This window comes from Ips typographus, linkage group LG7 (genome assembly GCF_016097725.1).
Source record: "Ips typographus isolate SLU linkage group LG7, UJ_Ityp_2.0, whole genome shotgun sequence".
Classification (NCBI taxonomy): Eukaryota; Metazoa; Arthropoda; class Insecta; order Coleoptera; family Curculionidae; genus Ips; species Ips typographus.
The window spans coordinates 5,431,425-5,449,965 of NC_138428.1; the positions used below are offsets into that span (position 1 = coordinate 5,431,425).

The window sequence follows — 18,541 nt, forward strand, 5'->3', positions numbered from 1 at the left end:
CTTGTGCTATTTCTGTGCTCCTGATACAAGATTCAAATTTTACAGAAAATCGAGAATATAATCAGGAGAGCAGAAACGCAATGAGGTAAAATTTAGTTAATCACCAAAAATATTAAATTTACCTTGTGCTATTTCTGTGCTCCTGATACAAGATTCAAATTTTACAGAAAATCGAGAATATAATCAGGAGAGCAGAAACGCAATGAGGTAAAATTTAGTTAATCACCAAAAATATTAAATTTACCTTGTGCTATTTCTGTGTTCCTGATACAAGATTCAAATTTTACAGAAAATCGGGTAATATGATCAGGAGAGCAGAAACGCAATGAGGTAAATTTTAGTTAATCACCAAAAATATTAAATTTACCTTGTGCTATTTCTGTGCTCCTGATACAAGATTCAAATTTTACAGAAAATCGAGAATATAATCAGGAGAGCAGAAACGCAATGAGGTAAATTTCAGTTAATCTTAACTCACCAATTGTCAAGAAAAGATGAGGTAAAGGAAATTTCTTGACAATTGGCGAATGCGATCAATTTCAGTAGCCATTTTTTTCTTCAGGATAAAAAAAATAAAACACCACGGTGATTGAAAAAAAAAAACTGTATTTGATGTTTTAGAAACTACAATAAAAAATGAAATTCGCACATGCACATCTAAACAGTTTGGAGCAAATAAAAACGGGACTTAATTGGCTAATATACAGACCATTAAAACGACGTTGCCAAATAAGACGGAACGGCAACGTCGCCAAAACTAAAACAGAACTCTGTACAAGAACGAAATAAACTTATTATTAGGCAGACTAAAATGTTTACATATACAATAAGGTGGTTATGAAGAAAAGGTGACCTTAAAATTGAATCGGACCGAAAAAAGCGTCCAAAATGACGCTTAAAATTTCCAATTTACAGACAATTTACACTAATCAAAGGCCACTTTTACCGAAACCGGTAGTTTTTATTGTGTGAACCTTTCGCCGAGTGAAAATTGCGTTTGTGCCGGTTGCCATGGTAGTAACCTCCTTTATTGTTGTGATAGCCGTTGTTCCAGCTTTTGTTCACACCGTTGTGGTACTCCTAAAGTGGATCGTACACGTTACAAAGTTTAAATAAAAAAAAAAATGACGGCTAATCTAACCTGAACCGGATTGTAACCGGGATTCGACTTGCTCTTAAAAGTGGACGTGACTTTGGGGTGTTTGGCGCGGCCCTGGTCCTCGGAACTGTCCGCCAGATGGCGCTTGCGCTCCTCTCTTCGTTCTTGTTGCACTTCCTTGTCCAGTTGCGACCTGGTGCCGTTCCACGTCGACACGGGCGCCGTATAACCCGACGTGGACATTTTAAACAACTCGTTCACCACGTGACTGGTTTTCTTGTCCTCCCACACCGATTCCGTCGTGGACGATACCTGCCATTCGCCACCAGTCGATGAGGACAACGCCTCCCTTAAAATAAAAATTCAAAAAATTAATAAATAACGTATGCCAACCGTGTTAACAGTCACGTGACTCTTTTTTAACGTCAAAACAGAATCCTGAAGGTCACGTGACTGTAATTGGCGAAATATTGTTTTAAAGGGTCACGTGACTGTTTTTCAGTTTGACTAAGATTTTTTTAAAAATTATATAACTTTTTTTAGTGGGCAAATGGTCACGTGACGATTTTCAATAATCAAATTTAATTTTTTAGACTGCGTGACTTTTTTAAGATTAAAAATAGAATTTGTACTGTGACATGACAGTTTTAAACGTCAGAATGTTATTTAAAGAGACACGTGTTTGCTTTTTCAGTTTAAACTGATATTTTCAAAGACACGTGACCCTCTTTACTGTGCAAATGGTCACGTGACTATTTTCAATAATCAAATGTAATTTTTAGTCCCAGTGACTCTTCTTTAACTTCAAAACGGATCCCGAAGATTTTAAGGTTAAAAATGGAATATATAATGTCACGTGACAGTTTTGACTGTCAAAATGTTATTTAAAAGATCTCGTGCTTGTTTTTTAGTTTAAACTGAGATATTTTAAGAGGACACGTGATACTGTTTACAATGCAAATGGCCACGTGGCAATTTTCAGTCATTTTAACGTTAAAACGAATTCTTAATGGTCACGTGACTGTTTTAAATGTAAAAAATATTATTTGAATAGTCACGTGATTAGTTTATACACTTGACTCTGTTTTAATGCCAAACCGGAATCCCGAAGGTTACGTCACAAATAGCGAAATATTGTTTAAAGGGTCACGTGACCGTTTTTCAGTTTTAATTGAAAATCCTAAAGGTCACGCGACACTTTTAAGATTAACAATGGAATTTATAACGTCACATGACAGTTTTAAATGTCATTTGTAGAATCACGTGCTTGATTTCCAGTTTAAACTGATACTTTTTAAAGACACTGTGCAAAAGGCCACGTGACGATTTTTAATTATTTTACCGTCAAAACGACATCCTGAAGGTCACGTGACTGTTTTAGATGTCAAAATATAATTTGAAGAGTGACGTGACTCCTTATAATGTGCAAATGGTCACGTGACGATTTTTAATTATTTTACCGTCAAAACGAAATCCTAAAGTCACGTGATTGTTTTAGATGTGAAAATATTATTTGAAGAGTCACGTGACTTCTTATAATGTGCAAATGGTTACGTGACGATTTTCAATAATCAAAAATCTATTTTAAGAGGTCACGTGACTTTTTTAATGTCAATACGGAATCCGGACGTGGCTACATAACAAAATACTGTTTACAAGGTCACGTGACCGATTGTTTAAAAAAAAAATTAAAAATGGTACTTATAATGTCACATGACAGTTTTGACTGTCAAAATGTTATTTTACGGATCACGCTCGTTTTTCAGTTTAAACTGATATTTTTAAAGACACGTGGACCCTCTTTACTGTGTAAATGGCCACGTGACAATTTTCAACTATTTTAACGTCAAAATAATATCCTAAAAATCATGACTCTTTTTTTTTTTAGTTAAAACAACCACAATTTGAAAAAAAAACGTCTACTAACCGATTACGGCCGTCCCGGTCCGAATGATTCGAATCGTCGCTGCCGCTAGTATCTCCCGTTTCGTACGGTACCAGACTTTTGGATGGTGACGTGGCCGTTTTGCTGGTGTCCGCTTCGGGACTGGACAAACTGGACACGGCCGAACTGGGCGAGGCTTCCGGCGATTTTTTCGTGGGCGTCACCAACTGTTCATTGGTCGAGCTGTCCGGTTCTGGCGAGGGCGCTTTCTTCGCTTCCGTTTCGCTCGACTCGCTGCTACTACTGTCATCGGTCAGTTCGGGAACTGTCAAGGCGGCTCTGACCGACGTGCTACTAACCGTTTGACTTTTGTTGCCATTGGTCAGGCTTGAAGTAGCGTTGGCGCGGATTGGTGGCAACTCGGGGCCGTACACTTTGTCACTCGTAAAGCCGCATCCTAACGGTGTTCGAGCCGCTACCTCTTTTGGTTCCAAGGAGGAGGTTTTGCCTCGAAAACCGTTTGGCATTGGCTTCATCAGCGATAGTGGCGCCGCTTCCGTTACGGTGCTCGACGCCTTACTTTTAGTAGTGACGGTGGCCGGTTTAGGGGGCGCTGTTTCCAGCTCGTACAACATAATGTAAGCGTTCGTGTTGAAGACGGTTTGATGGGAAATTGGTCGCACCATACTGTCGTCGAATTGGTAAAAGTTGCCAGAGGGCGCTTGCGCCACTGCCGTGTAATGACCGCAACCGACGGTCGGACCCATGTGCGTCACTAGCGCCACCAGACGGTAAACTAGAGGAATTCCAGGCCTGTAACAAAAACCATCATTATTAAAGCTATAAACGATCACGTGATCCTTTAAAAAACTAATTTCGACATTTAAAACTGTCACTTGACATTAGAAAATCCAATTTTAATATTAAAACAATCACGTGACCGTCAGGATTTGTTTTGAAGTTAAAAAAAGATTCATGCGAACTAAAAATTAAATTTAATGATTAAAAATCGTCACGTGACCATTTGCACATTAAAAGTCGCGTTTTTAAAATAAAATCTCAAACTGAAAAAACGGTCACGTGACCCTTTAAACAGTATTTTACCATTTACAATCACGTGACAGTCCGGATTCTGTTTTTACCTTAAAAAAAAAAAATCACGTGACCTTATAAAATATATTTGATTATTGAAAATCATCACTTGCACAGTAAAGAGGGTCACGTGTCTTTAAAAATATCAGTTTAAACTAAAAAACGAGCACGTGATCCTTTAAATAACATTTTGACGTTCAAAACTGTCATGTGACATTATAAATTTCATTTTTAAATTTAAAAGAATCACGTGACCTTTAGAATCCGTTTTGACGTTATAAAAAAGTGTCACGTGACATAAAAATTAAATTTGATTATTAGAAATCGTCATGCGACTGTTATCACTGTAAAACAGTCACGTGATCCTTTAAATAACTAATTTTGATATTTAAAACTGTCACGTGACATGATAAAATCCATTTTTAATTTTAAAAGAGTCACGTAACCTTTAAGATCCGTTTGGAAGTTAAAAAGAGTCACGTGAACTAAAAAATTAAATTTGATTATTGAAAATAGTCACGTGACCATTTGTACATTGAAAAATGTAACGTTATTTAAAAAATCTCAATTCAAACTGAAAAAACGGTCACGTGACATTTTAAACAGTATTTTACCATTTACAATCACGTGACAGTCCGGATTCTGTTTTTACCTTAAAAAAAAAAATCACGTGACCTTATAAAATATATTTGATTATTGAAAATCGTCACTTGTACAGTAAAGAGGGTCACGTGTCTTTAAAAATATCAGTTTAAACTAATAAACGAGCACGTGATCCTTTAAATAACATTTTGACGTTCAAAACTGTCACGTGACATTATAAATTTCATTTTTAATCTTAAAAGAGTCACGTGACTATTCGAATAATATTTTGACACCTAAAACAATCACGTGACCTTTAAGAATCCGGTTTTGACGTGAAAACGATTGAAAATGGTCACGTGCCGCTATTTGCGCTAAAAAGAAAATAACGCGAGTCTTTAGAAAGATCAGTTTAGACTGAAAAACGATCACGTGATCTTTTCAATAACTAATTTTGACATTTAGAACTGTCACGTGACATTATAAATTCCATTTTTAATCTTAAAACTCACGTGACCTAAAAAATTAAATTTGATTATTAAAAATCGTCACGTGACCATTTGCACATTGAAACAAGTCACGTTATTTAAAAAAATCTCAGTTCAAACTGAAAAACGGTCACGTGACCTTTTAAACAGTATTTTACCATTTACAATCACGTGACCTGCCGGATTCCGTTTAGGCATCAAAAAAAGTCACGTGACCTTTTAAAATATATTTGATTATAGAAAATCGTCATATAACAATTTTCACTGTAAAACGGTCACGTGACTATTCAAATAATATTTTTGAAATCCAAAACAATCACGTGACCTTTAGGATACCGGTTTTTACGTGAAAATTATTGATAATGGTCACGTGCCTATCTGCGCTAAAAAGAAAGTAATGCGAGTCTTTAAAAATATCAGTTTAAACTAAAAAACTATGACGTGATCCTTTAATAACTAATTTTGACATTTACAACTGTGACGTGACATTATAAAATTCATTTTTAATTTTAAAAGAGTCACATGACCTTTAAGATCCGTTCTGAAGTTAAAAAGAGTCACGTGAACTAAAAAATTAAATTTGATTATTGAAAATCGTCACGTGACCATTTGCACATTATAAGGAGTCACGTCACTCTTCAAATTATATTTTGACATCTAAAACAGTCACGTGACCTTCAGGATGTCGTTTTGACGTTAAAATAATTGAAAATTGTCACGTGGCCATTTGCACAGTAAAGAGGGTCACGTGAGTTTAAAAATATCACTTTTACAAGAAATTGGCTAGTTAGGCCTTTAGACATAAGTGAATCTGACGTCACCATTAATTGCCTCACGTGGGGGAGAATACTTACTTTTGCCTGGAATACCTGGTCAAATCCAAACGTTGCCTAAACGCCACGTGTTTAGTGATTTTATTGTTGCTGATCGAAAACCGTTTCAATTGAATGCACAACACCATCGGAGCCCTTTCCAGTTGAAATTGCTTAGTCGCTTGCACCTTTTTCTGACAACTCTCGCAGTGATAACTCTCGTCGTCCAACTTCTCCCGACTGAAATACAACTCCAGCGCCTCCTCCAGCGTTTGCGCCTTGCGAATGTCCAACAACAAATCCTGAAAGTGCTGGAAAGTGGTGCTCACGTGACCGCACCTCAAACAGCGCACCGCCGATCGCAGGTACCCGCCCAGGATTTGGTTTAGAGGCGTCGTTTCCTTCATTTTCGAATCGAACTGGGAGTGGTTCCGGTACCGCTGCAAATACGACTTTTCCATCGCCTCCACCAGGTAGCGCAGAAACTCGTGCGCGTCTTCTTGTCGTCCCGGAATCAAGTTACGACACACCAGTCGTAGTTTGTTGTAGATCAAGATTGGACGGATCGAGCTGATGTTTCGTTGTTGCGACTCCAATAACGTTTTACGCATTGCGCAGATGATACACATGCCTAAAGGAAATTCATGGTTAAACAAGGAAAAGTGGACAGAAATTCATTTTTTTCAAGAGAAAATACCAAAAGAATTTTAGGAGAAATCAAAGGACTATTTGGAAATTACAAAATGACAAGTTTTCATGGAAAAGTCACACTGTAAGTAGTCTTGACAGCTCCATGGAGCAAAATTTGACAGTTTTCACAAAACACTTTTAATACGTCACGTGACAGCTGTCACAACTGTCAAAACTCACTCACCAGTGACCTGAAAGAATAAAATCACAAATAAATGTGCTTCTTTGAGGAATTGCACTGCAAGTTGTGTTTACAGCTCCATGGAACCAAAATTGCCACTTCTGACATTAATTTGACATTTATGACATTAAGTAACACTTTTGTACCCTTCTTAGGTCACGTGACAGATGTCGAAACTGTCAAAACCCGTTTGCCAGTGTCCTGAGTTATAAAATCTCAAATAGTTGCTAATTTCAGGATGTACACAGCTGTAAATACACACAAGTTGTATTTACAGCTGAATTAAGCCAAATTTGACATTTCTGACACTAAGTAACACTTTTATACTTTTCTTAGGTCACGTGACAGCTGTCATAATTGTCGAAAAGCTGTCCCAAGTGACCTGAAACTATAAAAGTAGAAATAGTTGCTAATTTGAGGAATTACTCTGAAAGTTGTGTTTACAGCTGAATTAAGCCAAATTTGACAGTTAGGACAGTAAAGAATACTTTTATACTTTGTTTGTGTCACGTGACAGCTGTCATAACTGTCAAAACTCACTCACCCGTGACCTAGAAGTATAAAATGTCAAATAAATGTGTATCTTTGAGAAATTGCAATGTAAATTGTGTTTACAGCTCCATGGAGCCAAATTTGCGACTTCTGACATTAATTTGACATTTCTGACATTAAGTAACACTTTTGTACCCTTCTTAGGTCACGTGACACATGTCCTAACTGTCAAAACGCGTTTGCCAGTGTCCTGAGTTATAAAATCTCAAATAGTTGCTAATTTCAGGATGTACACTGAAAGTGGTGTGTACAGCTGAATTGAGCCAAATTTGACAGTTGGAACGGTAGAGAATACTTTTATATTTTGTTTGTGTCACGTGACAAATGCCATAACTGTCAAAACTCACTCACCAGTGACCTGAAAGTATAAAATGTCAAATAAATGTGTTTCTTTGAGAAATTGCAATGTAAATTGTGTTTACAGCACCATGGAGCCAAATTTGCCACTTCTGACATTAAGTAACACTTTTATACTTTTCTTAGGTCACGTGACAGCTAACTGTCAAAACCCATTTACCACTGTCCTGAATTAGAAAATCGCAAATAGTTGCTTACTTGAGGAGTTACATTGAAAGTTGTGTTTAATTTGACATTAAAACACAAACTGTCACTTACCAGTGTCCAGACATTCGGAAGTGTGTTCCTTATCGGAGACCAGCCAGTTGACCAAGGAAGGCACATGAAACAGGGCTTGAAGGGTCGAGTTGAGGTAGCAAGTGTTGCCCATGTTGACCATGCCGGCGCCCACCGTCCAATCGTTTGTATGCGACCAACCCAGTTGGATTTTGTCCAAAGAGTACAGTTCCTGTTTGGCCAATTTGAGAGAATCCTCTCCTGTCGGTTCTTCCAACACTTTTGAACTAGAAAAAGGTTAGGTTAAGTTACGGTAGTGTAAAGCTGGGGGATATATCAACCAACCATGGATGTTTCAATGAAAATGCTACTTTGTCCTCATATGTTTGATACAAGAACACACAAAACCTAATTTTAATTTCCAGTTTAAATTACTGCAAAAATGATTTGAATTTAGGTTTTCCTGTGTGTTGTGACTTAAGCAAGCACTGCATAAAACTACTACTACAGCAAAACTAGTAGTGTAAGCTTTGCAACAAAATAGGACAATTTAAACAGTTTCATACCTAGTGGATGTATTTTCCGGACTCTTAAGCACAATATACTTAGACTTTAAACCATCCAGGACTGAAATTTGATAGTTTTCCGATGGTTCAAACTCTACAGTGCCCAGCAGGGCTTTTTTAGTGCTCCCAGCCAATTGAGCGTCCAAACTGCCATCTTCATTCTTAGACAAGGAGGATTTCAAAGCGGCCCCAACCAAATCCATAGTGGACGCCGGCATTTTCATCGCGAGCAATCCGAAAATCACACCAATTTTTGGGGGGCACCTACCGGATCCAAACGCGGCAACGTCGCCCGTAAGCCTCCACAGTTAACCTCAAAACCCGACTTACGCAAGTTTAATGCGGCGCTATTGCCACATCGTGTGTATGCGACCGACCCCGCTATGTGTAATGGAGCGTCCGGGTTTTGTTTTTGCGGCGGTCTTCCGATTCGACTCGTCCGGGCCGTTTAGAAGGACGGGCGCATTTTAGGGCTTCGCCAACACTCACTCACCCCACACAAACACCTTAAAACGAGGATTTTTGCGGTTTTTTTTAGCTGGAAAAACACCACAGACAGCACACGGCCAAAAACCTTACGGGAACAAGCGATCCGAATGATCCGATGCTTGACGAAGAGTTAGTTACAATCAGTTGCTATCTCTGTCACACCGACTTAGAGATTACCGGGCAACAGAGAGAGAGAGAGAGAAACACTTGTGACACACTTCACAGCTGTCAATAGTGTCTAAGGCGACAGGTTAACAGTGGATGTTGCCAATACTTGTGCAACGTTGCCGTAGCATGAAATTTTCTTGTTTGACGTTGCAAACTTTAAAATCCTCGAATTTTAAGTTTTAAATACAAAAAAGTACGTTAAACTTAACGCCATTTACATAAAAATTTTCCCGATAAATTACATTAGAAACCCAAGTTGGAATAACAGTTTTGGTACTAGAGGTACCATTTTTTGCTTGACCGAAATTTAAAAAAAAATTATGGTAGACTAGTCGAGTAAAATGTCGTTTTATGCTAAAATTTTCCAAGGAATTCAATTTTTAGGTTATTTTTGGGGTGCTAGGTGCTGGAGAGAGGGGAAAATAATAAAATTATACGTGCAACCCGAGGGAGTCAAAAATCACGGATACAGTTAGAATAAAACCCTTAATGATCACCTTTTGGGAGGAAGACGGAAAAACGGTCTTGACAAAGAGCCTCTATTCATCTCCTGCCCCCCCTTCTTCGAAGCAAAACCCGGAATCTCCGGAGTAAATCATAATGGCGGACGTCACGACGACGACGGCGCTGTGGGCGGCTTTCCAGGGGGGAGGGGCGGCGTCTACCCGACAAAGAACCCTGCAAAACGGGAGGAAAGGGGGAGTTTAAGGGCGGTGGAGGGGGTATAGTTCAGTCTAGACGCTACGTCACTGCCCGGATCGAAACTCTCCCGTCGGTTAAGTTTGTTCCATTTGAATGATTCAGTTGGTTTTTTTGTTTTAGAGTAGAAAAGTGTGGTTGCACTTGCCGAACTGTCTTAATTTTAAGTGAATACCCTTTATATTGACTGTAACTAGCTGTCCTGAAAATTTCAACCCTCTAACTGCAAAAACAACGGAGTTATTCAACTTATGATAGTTCTCCCTCTGGTGGGAGAAATATCATAAAGCCTGTAACTTAAGAACGCTTGGGCCGATTTTGATGATATTTGGTATGCAATAGTGCATTAACCAGAAGATTCCATTTTAAAAATTTCAGATCTCAAAATCATAAATTAACTCAGTTTTCAGACTTCAAAGCAAAACTTCAGAATCTCAGTTATTTTCTGTATCAACATACTAATAATTCACTGGCTACAAAATTTCAACCTTATAACTGCAAAAACAACAGAGTTATTCAACTTATGATAGTTCTCCCACTTGTGGGAGAAATATCATAAAGCCTGTAACTTAACAACGCTTGGGGCGATTTTGCTGATTTTTGGTACAGTGGTAGATGGTGGTAAGGTGGTTGTGTACTGACAATTTCAGACCGATAACTGGGAAAATAACAGTGTAGTTGAGTACAAAAAAAACTGGGGGGGAGGGAGAAAACCCTTTTCACGAGAATAATCGCCGGAAATTGCATCCTTCGCCTGTAAACCTCGTCGCGTCGCCGATGAATTGAATGCATTACTGCAATTTATCACCGGGAACACTCGAGCCGGGGCGGACAGTGTCAACAACGCGTCCCTGATTGTGTTTGTCTTTCACCCTGGAGGTGGGGAAAGGGGAGGGGGTTGGAGAGGCGGGTAAACATCAAATTTCCGTCTTGTTTGGACGCGACTAACTATAAATTTTAATTCGAGACCAGGGGATGGATTAGCGGGAGCTTTATAATAGGATTTCAGTCAAATTTCTCCACCCCTCTCCCTTTTTAAGGGAGAAAACAGATTATGGGCCGTGTAACTTGATTGGAAGTTTCCATCACGGAACGACGAACTTTAGGGATTAAATTCTGTTTGAAGGATGATTTTGAAACAAGTCCTGGTAGAGTGTGTTCCTGAATTCAAAACACTGTTTATGTACGTCCAGTTGTAGGATAACATCCCCAGGAACCTACCCTGAAAGTTTCAGCCTTCTAAGTTGGAAACTAACGGAGTTATTCCACTTATGATATTTCTCCCTTGAAAGGGAGAAATATCATAAGTGCCATAACTCAGAAACGGTAAGAGCGATTGGGCTGATTTTTGATACACACATTACGATTAACCTAAGGCATCTAATCACGTGTTTGGCTGCAAACAACAACCACCAGAGGGCGCTAAAACAACATTTTTTTTTTTGCAAATGGTGCGTAGGTTTGGTTAATGGAATTTCAATAAAGGATTTCAGCCGACATGCACATAAATCCCTTGAAAAAGGATAAAAAGCCAGACTGGATTTGTCGAGACTGTCACATCCATTATGCAAAAGGTTTGTTTGAAAAGTCGTCTTCGAAGAGTGTACAGGTGGTGAACTGGAGGGCCGAAACCACCCTGTAGTTTTGGGGATGTAATTGCATCCCTTTAGAGCGCAACGGGCGGGGGTGGGAGGGATTTTCCGCCCGTCACGTTAGAATAAATGGGTTGTAATATCGGCGAGCAGACGGTTACATAAAGGAGGCTTTGTCCGACGGATTTATAACCACACATCACCTTTACCAAACACGATTTAAATGACAAAATGGTGGATGTACCTGCTCTGAAAATTTCATCCTTCTAACTGCCAAAACAGCCGAGTTATTCAATAAAGCTGATAACTTGAAAACGATTCGGGTGATTTTAATGATTTTTTGCACGTACGTGGTGGTTGACTAGAAGTACTTAACCTCAAAAATTTCACTCTTCTAACTCTTCAAACGACCGAGCTACACAATATCAAACATTTCTTCTTGAAAAGTGGAGAAGAAAATCAATAACTCGAGAATGGTCAAAGGGATTTGAGCGATTTTTTCTGCAATTTTTGCTGAGAAAACTGCAACGTTGCCAGTTGATCAATGAGCATCGTGGATTGCGGCAATATGGCCGCGGAAGTAAAAAGTGCAATTTAATGGTTCGGTGACGCCTTTCGCATGTTGCTTACGGTTCTTTTCCTCGACTTCCTCCAAAGGGCATTGCCTACTGCGACCTTTACGCGAGCTTAAATGGCCGCCGGATTTTTGCAGTCGACATCCACTCCAACGTTGCCAGTTTGACGACGTTTTCCTAGAAAAATCAAAATTTACAATCGACCAAAAACAAGATGGTTACCGGACGCCATTTTGTTTTCACATACATAATGACAAGTAACGCCATTTTGAAATCGTAAACACGCACCTTGAATTAGTTTTCGTGCAAAATGGCGGATGACAGCCATCTTGAAAATTTGGTAAACAAAATGGCGTCGTCCCCCACCACAAAAATTGCCAGAGAACGAACGCCATTTTGAAATCGCAAAAAGACACTTTACGAATTAATTTTTGTGCAAAATGGCGGATGGCAGCCATCTTGAAAATTTGGTAAACAAAATGGCGTCGTCCCCCACCACAAAAATTGCCAGAGAACGAACGCCATTTTGAAATCGTAAAAAGACACTTTACAAATTAATTTTTGTGCAAAATGGCGGATGGCAGCCATCTTGAAAATTTGGTAAACAAAATGGCGTCGTCCCCCACCACAAAAATTGCCAGAGAACGAACGCCATTTTGAAATCGTAAAAAGACACTTTACAAATTAATTTTTGTGCAAAATGGCGGATGGCAGCCATCTTGAAAATTTGGTAAACAAAATGGCGTCGTCCACAACCACAAAAATTGCAAGAGAACGAACGCCATTTTGAAATCGTAAAAAGACACTTTACGAATTAATTTTTGTGCAAAATGGCGGATGGCAGCCATCTTGAAAATTTGGTAAACAAAATGGCGTCGTCCTCCACCACAAAAATTGCAAGAGAACGAACGCCATTTTGAAATCGTAAAAAGACACTTTACGAATTAATTTTTGAGCAAAATGGCAGATGACAGCCATATTGAAAAAAATGGTAAACAAAATGGCGTCGTCCCCCACCACAAAAATTGCCAGAGAACGAACGCCATTTTGAAATCGTAAAAAGACACTTTACGAATCAATTTTTGAGCAAAATGGCGGATAACAGCCATCTTGAAAAAAATCACAAAATGGCGGATCAAACTCCATTTTGAAAGCACTTTCCTCACGTAAACGACTTTTTGACGATTTTAATGACAGTTGTGACACGAAAAAACGTAGTATTGGAAGCCATCTTGAAATTCTTTGAATCAAGCTTTAATACCCACTCTAACCTAACGTTATCTGTTTATTTAGGAATTTAAAATGGCGGACGGACGCCATCTTGGAAATCCTCAAATTTATCAATAAATTATCGAGTGGGAGTTCATTTTAACGAGTTTCTGACCGGAAAAGAACGACAGAACTACCTTAAGGATTCAAAATGGCGGAAAGACGCCATTTTGAACATATTCAAGTAAAAACACTAAAATATCAAGTGAGACCTCGTGTTAATGACATTTTTGAAGAAAAAAAGAGTGACAAAGTTGTTTTAAAATTCAAAATGGCGGACGAACGCCATCTTGGAAATATTCAAGTAAAAACACTAAAATATCGAGTGAAACTTCGTTTTAATGAAATTTTTAAAGAAAAAAATAGTGACAAATTTTTTTAAGAATTCAAAATGGCGGACGGACGCCATTTTGGAAATAGTTTAGTTTAACACTAAAATATCTAATGAGACCTCGTTTTAAAGAGCATTTTAAGTGGAAGAGAGTGAGAGAGATGTTTTTGAGAATTCAAAATGGTTGACGGACGCCATCTTGAAAATATTCAATTTGAACGTAAACCGATCGTGCGATACGTCATTTTTTGCGTCTTAAAGCAGCCATCTTGGATACCGTTGCAGTTCGGTCGGTTTGCGATCGATTGGACCGTTCCAAAATGGCGTCGGGATGCCATTTTTGTATTAACCACGTGATGGCTGGCCGATTTTCCACTAATCGACCGGGACGCGGCAACAGCGTCGCGACGCCTCTACCGAGAGGAACCGAACGTTCGATTCGGGTCCCGGTCTGGGATTTTGCGTCCCGGCCAACCGCGACAGAATCAGTTCGCGGCGGCCATCAGAACCGCACGGAACCGCGCCCCGACCAATCGACGTCGTGAAACGGAAAAAGGTTCCATGATGATGACGCGACCCTGATCCGAAACGGTGGATCCGGTGGTAGTCACGTGACCAAACAATCCACCCGCGTCGTGCCTCCATTCCAAGGAGGAGGGAAGCGGCACAATTTCTTTGTTGATGTTGTTGTTGTTTGTGGTTTTGGTGCGGTTCAAGTGCGGTTATCCTCACTAATCAGCAGACTGTTCCGAAATAAGAATGTACGTACATCCCTTATCATTTTGATTGGGGAGGGGAGGGCGCCACCGCTCTCCCTTCCCCCCCACCCTTCAACCCGAAAAAGGGGTGTCCTAACCTCAAAAATGTACAGAATCGACGTGCCTGGTGTTTGTTGCCGCCGACATGACGCGATCTGTGCCCGGGTTATTTTTGAGCCAGTATTTGCGGAATATTCGCAGTTAGTAGCGCCGGATTCCACGCTAATTACGCTCTTTCTCCCCCCTCGTCAATCAAGAAAAACCGCCAAAACTATCTTAAAATTGCAGATTCCTGCCCGACCTTGACTTGTTTCAGAAAACCGGAATTTGTCTAGTTTCAGTGCTCCTAAACCTAAAATTCTCTCAGTTAAATATAAACTATTTTAACCCCCAATAACTCGGAAACTGCTTGTGCTATTTGGTTTTCGTACAAACATAGTGACTGCCTAGTAGTACACACCCTGAAAATTTCAACCTTCCAACTTGAAAAATAACGGAGTTATTCAACTTATGATATTTCTCCCGCTTGCGGGAGAAATATCATAACGTAAATAACTCGGGAACGGTTAGAGCAATCTGAGTGATCTTTGGTACAAACATACAAAATATCCAGAAGTACTTGTCTGGCAATTTTCAGCTTCCTAAACAAAAAAATTTGTCAACTCAACTGTCTAGCAAATTTTTTGTGCATTAGCGGCTTTAAATTTAAATAACTCGTTTGCTGTAAAAGTTACGAAAAAACCTGTAAGGAGTGAATTTAAAGAGGAGTTTTCAGGCTTTTGATTGGTGGGCGAACGAATTTTTTATCTCGTAAACTAACCGAATTACGACTCGTCAAAGTTGCATCACTTTGGGGGAGAGAAAAGTACTTACGCTTATTCGATTTCCGGGGTCAAGACCAATTTTTTGAAAAAAGAGTCTAGAAAAGTGGTTGTTTTTCTCTTTGTCGGACACATGGTTTTTAACCATCGTTCTGTCTCAGTCACTTCTAGTCGCCATATTGTAAACGAGAGTGAACGGACATCATGAATGGTACGGTGTCAAGGCTGCTGGAAAGTCGTACCTAAACACGTTCGATAAAAATAAACGCGTACGTTATAGTCCCGGCATTTCGTTCCTATTGTATTTCTCGCGATTTTTCTTTTTATCTTTACAAGAGTCGTCGTATCTTAAAACAGTCTAAGTGGTCTGAAATACGGCGCAAATACCTCGAAAATCGCCATTTTGTTCATCATAATAGAATCTCCCTGAAATTTCCTTTAAAACAATGTGCCACAACACACAATTCATTGCGCAAAAATGGGTGAAAAACAAGTTTTAAAAAAAAAACAAAATGGCGTGCTAAAACCGCCATTTTGTTTGACAGCTTAAAAAACCCTGTAAAATGATGTGCTGCAAGTGATAATTTAATTCAATAAAAAAAAACAAAATGGCGGCTATAGTTGCAAACAAAATCAAGATGGCGGACTAAAACCGCCATTTTGTTTGACAGCTTAAAAAACCCTGTAAAATGATGTGCTGCAAGTAATAATTTAATTAAAAACAAAAAACAAAATGGCGGCCGCAGTTGCAAAAAAAATGAAGATGGCGGACTGAAAACGGCCATTTTCTTTGACAGATTGAAAAACCCTGTAAAATAATGTACTGCAAGTGATACTTTAATTAAATAAAAAAAACAAAATGGCGGCCGCAGTTGCAAAAAAAATCAAAATGGCGGACTAAAAACACCATATTGTTTGACAGCTTAGAAAACCCTCTGAAATGATGTGCTGCAAGTGATAAATCAAGATGGAGGACTAAAACCACCATTTTGTTCATCATAACACGTTTTAAAAAAAAAACAAAATGGCGGCTATTTTGTCCGTCATTTCGAATTTGCCTAATTTAATTTTTTGTAATTAAATTACTGCCTCCTTGAATTTTGAAAGAAAATTTAACGCAGAATTTGAAAAAAAAAAAAAACAAAATGGCTGACCTAAACCACCATTTTGTCTGACATTTTGGATTTGCTAAATATGAGATTTTACCTTTAAATTACATCCAAATTGTGGGTTGCGGCACATCATTTGAAAGGTAATTCGAGACAGAATCTGAAAAAAAAAAACAAAATGGCTGACATAGCAACCATTTTGGATTTGCTAAATTTAAAATTTGAAAGGAAACTTAATGGAAAATCTGAAAAGAAGTGGCAGACAAGCCATCTTGGATTTGAGTGCATTAAGATTTTTCTTATCAAATTGGCGGCGAATTACAACGTAATGCGACGTTGCCAAATTGGGCGCCGCGTCACTTCGGTACGGCACTGACCCGACACGTTGCAGAGGCGCCAAATATTCAAATTGCCCGTCCCCGAAAACCGCATAAAATCAATTAAATTACGTACGACCCGAACCAGACGGTCGACATTTTTTTGCAATAATAATCTCCGGTCTCAAGTTTTTTTGGCAACGCCGCCGGTTAAAAATACCGCGAGACAAACAAACCAGGAAAAGGGGGGGCGACGTTGCCACGTTCACCTCAAAATCCGGGTAGCACAGAGTGTCCTGAACATTTTTGCTCCCTTACTAATTTCTCCTATCTCTTACCATTTCCCAGTAAATTTACCGAAACCACAACTGGTGCTTTAGAGGCGCTTTTTTGCCTGAAATCAGAAAAGTCAAATTTTAACCTCAAATATCGCGGTTATTATTTGAGGTACCGGAAACTACAACCCCTTAAAACAACCCTTTAGAACCCACCTTTTTTACGGTGTGACAAAAAATATACAGGGTGGTCCCTAACTATCAAAAAAAATGGTTGGTAAATTTGCCCACCCTGTATATAGTTGTACGGGTTAGGAAGAGTTGCAACTGTTGCTCCATTGGATCTTAAAGGGTTTTTCTGCTAATTTTGCTCTCTTATAGTTTTTCTGTATTTCTTACCGTTTTTGAGTTATTTGGAAAAAAAAATTTGTAACAAAAAAAATCTTTAGTCACCTGTCAAAGTTGTCAAAATCGTCAAAATGGCGGACGACAAAGCAGTGACACTTAATCATTTTGCAGGTGCAGTGGACCAGCCAGTATCGAGTTGACGTACGCGCAGTAAACGCACTGACCGCCATTTCGACCAATCAGAACGTCCGAGCGATGGTAACGCCGTCGCGGCGCCTTGCGTCAGCGCCGCCATGTCAGTGGGAACGTTCTCGAAACGATTGCGCATCCAGCTTGGACCCGAGACGGAGCAGCGCCCTCTCGCGGCCGCGCCACTAAACTAAGACTGACTGTTGTATGCCGGGTTGCTGGTCAGACCAACGACCACAGCCCCCCAGGATCGTTCGCTGGCCGCCATTTTGCTGTACGTCGCCGTCGTTCTGACAGCGGTAGGCCGTGGCACGGCAGCGCCCCCTTTTCAACACTATTCCAAAACAGCGACCTCTTCCAGTTTAGTTCTAAGGAAAAGTGATATAAGTAGCTTAATTGCGGCGTCGGCCAGACAAGACGACGACGACGACCCCTATCGGACCGTCACCGAAACGACTCACTTCACTAATTATAGTGACGTCACCAGTGGTGATAGTGTTGTGATTGATAGTGTCGTGAATTTCACTAGTACGGACCACTCGGATGGCGCCACCAGCGATCCTTTAATGTCCATGCCATCGGCGCATGCGCAGGATACTGATTCATGTAAGTCCCAGTATAACCTCACTTTTAGCCTGAAAACACCAGAAATTTCTTCAATCAACCCCCATCTTGTTGCACCTCATTTTCGACTAATTTGGGGTCAGGGAATTCAATTCTGCTGTCATTTTTGCTCCAGCTGTCACTGGATCCAAGAAAATTCAAAATGGCGGCATTTTCAGAAAACTCGCAAACTGGTTGGCAAATTTTAAAATTGAATTAATTAAAAAAAAACAATTTTTTTAGATTCAATTCTTGCAGTCTGCCAGTGATTACCCTTCCCCTCCTACAGGAAAATAGGGGAAAGGAGGAGAGAGAGGGAAATCCCTGGCGTCCCTTTGTTTAGTTCATCCGTTTTTAGCGGCATTCTCCGACTTTTCTCCCTTTTAACGAGTCTCTGTCGGTTTTAGGATCGATATGTGGCGGGGGACTATAAAAATGTCCCCCCACCACTCTTAGGGAGGGAGGAGAAGGGCTGTAG

General features: G+C 39.6%; 2 protein-coding genes and 1 long non-coding RNA gene across 5 annotated transcripts in view; 1 reads left to right on the forward strand and 2 right to left on the reverse strand.

Annotated features, from left to right (window-relative positions):
- Window positions 1-586: 586 nt before the first annotated feature.
- Window positions 587-8,991, reverse strand: scny (ubiquitin specific peptidase 36). Its single transcript, XM_081984151.1, has 7 exons — window positions 8,851-8,991; window positions 8,521-8,784; window positions 7,997-8,241; window positions 6,001-6,589; window positions 3,027-3,797; window positions 1,142-1,448; window positions 587-1,080 (listed from the first exon to the last, which is right to left on the reverse strand). The coding sequence occupies exons 2-7, from the start codon at window positions 8,742-8,744 to the stop codon at window positions 943-945; spliced, it is 2,274 nt and encodes a 757-aa protein (XP_081840277.1). The 5' UTR covers window positions 8,745-8,784; window positions 8,851-8,991; the 3' UTR covers window positions 587-942.
- LOC145732193 (uncharacterized) lies at window positions 8,691-17,501 on the reverse strand. Its single transcript, XR_014178953.1, has 3 exons — window positions 17,377-17,501; window positions 12,099-12,220; window positions 8,691-9,855 (listed from the first exon to the last, which is right to left on the reverse strand). It is a non-coding gene; the product is annotated as an uncharacterized LOC145732193 (long non-coding RNA).
- A 429-nt stretch (window positions 17,502-17,930) lies between these two features.
- The window catches only part of LOC145732157 (uncharacterized), a 32,601-nt gene continuing 31,990 nt past the window's right edge, over window positions 17,931-18,541 (forward strand). For all 3 annotated transcript variants that reach the window (XM_081984251.1, XM_081984253.1, XM_081984254.1), the window contains exon 1: window positions 17,931-18,066. In XM_081984251.1, coding sequence (XP_081840377.1) covers window positions 18,027-18,066 — 40 coding nt within the window. In that variant the 5' untranslated portion in view covers window positions 17,931-18,026. The remainder of the gene's footprint in view (window positions 18,067-18,541) is intronic.

Bases quoted from the DNA above. Each gene is read 5' to 3' on its own strand.
- scny (XM_081984151.1), bottom strand. From the start codon at position 8,744: ATGAAAATGCCGGCGTCCACTATGGATTTGGTTGGGGCCGCTTTGAAA. The intron at 8,242-8,520 runs GTATGAAACTGT...ACCTTTTTCTAG, and splicing joins CCGGAAAATACATCCACTAG to TTCAAAAGTGTTGGAAGAAC. The intron at 1,081-1,141 runs GTTAGATTAGCC...GATCCACTTTAG, and splicing joins CCGGTTACAATCCGGTTCAG to GAGTACCACAACGGTGTGAA.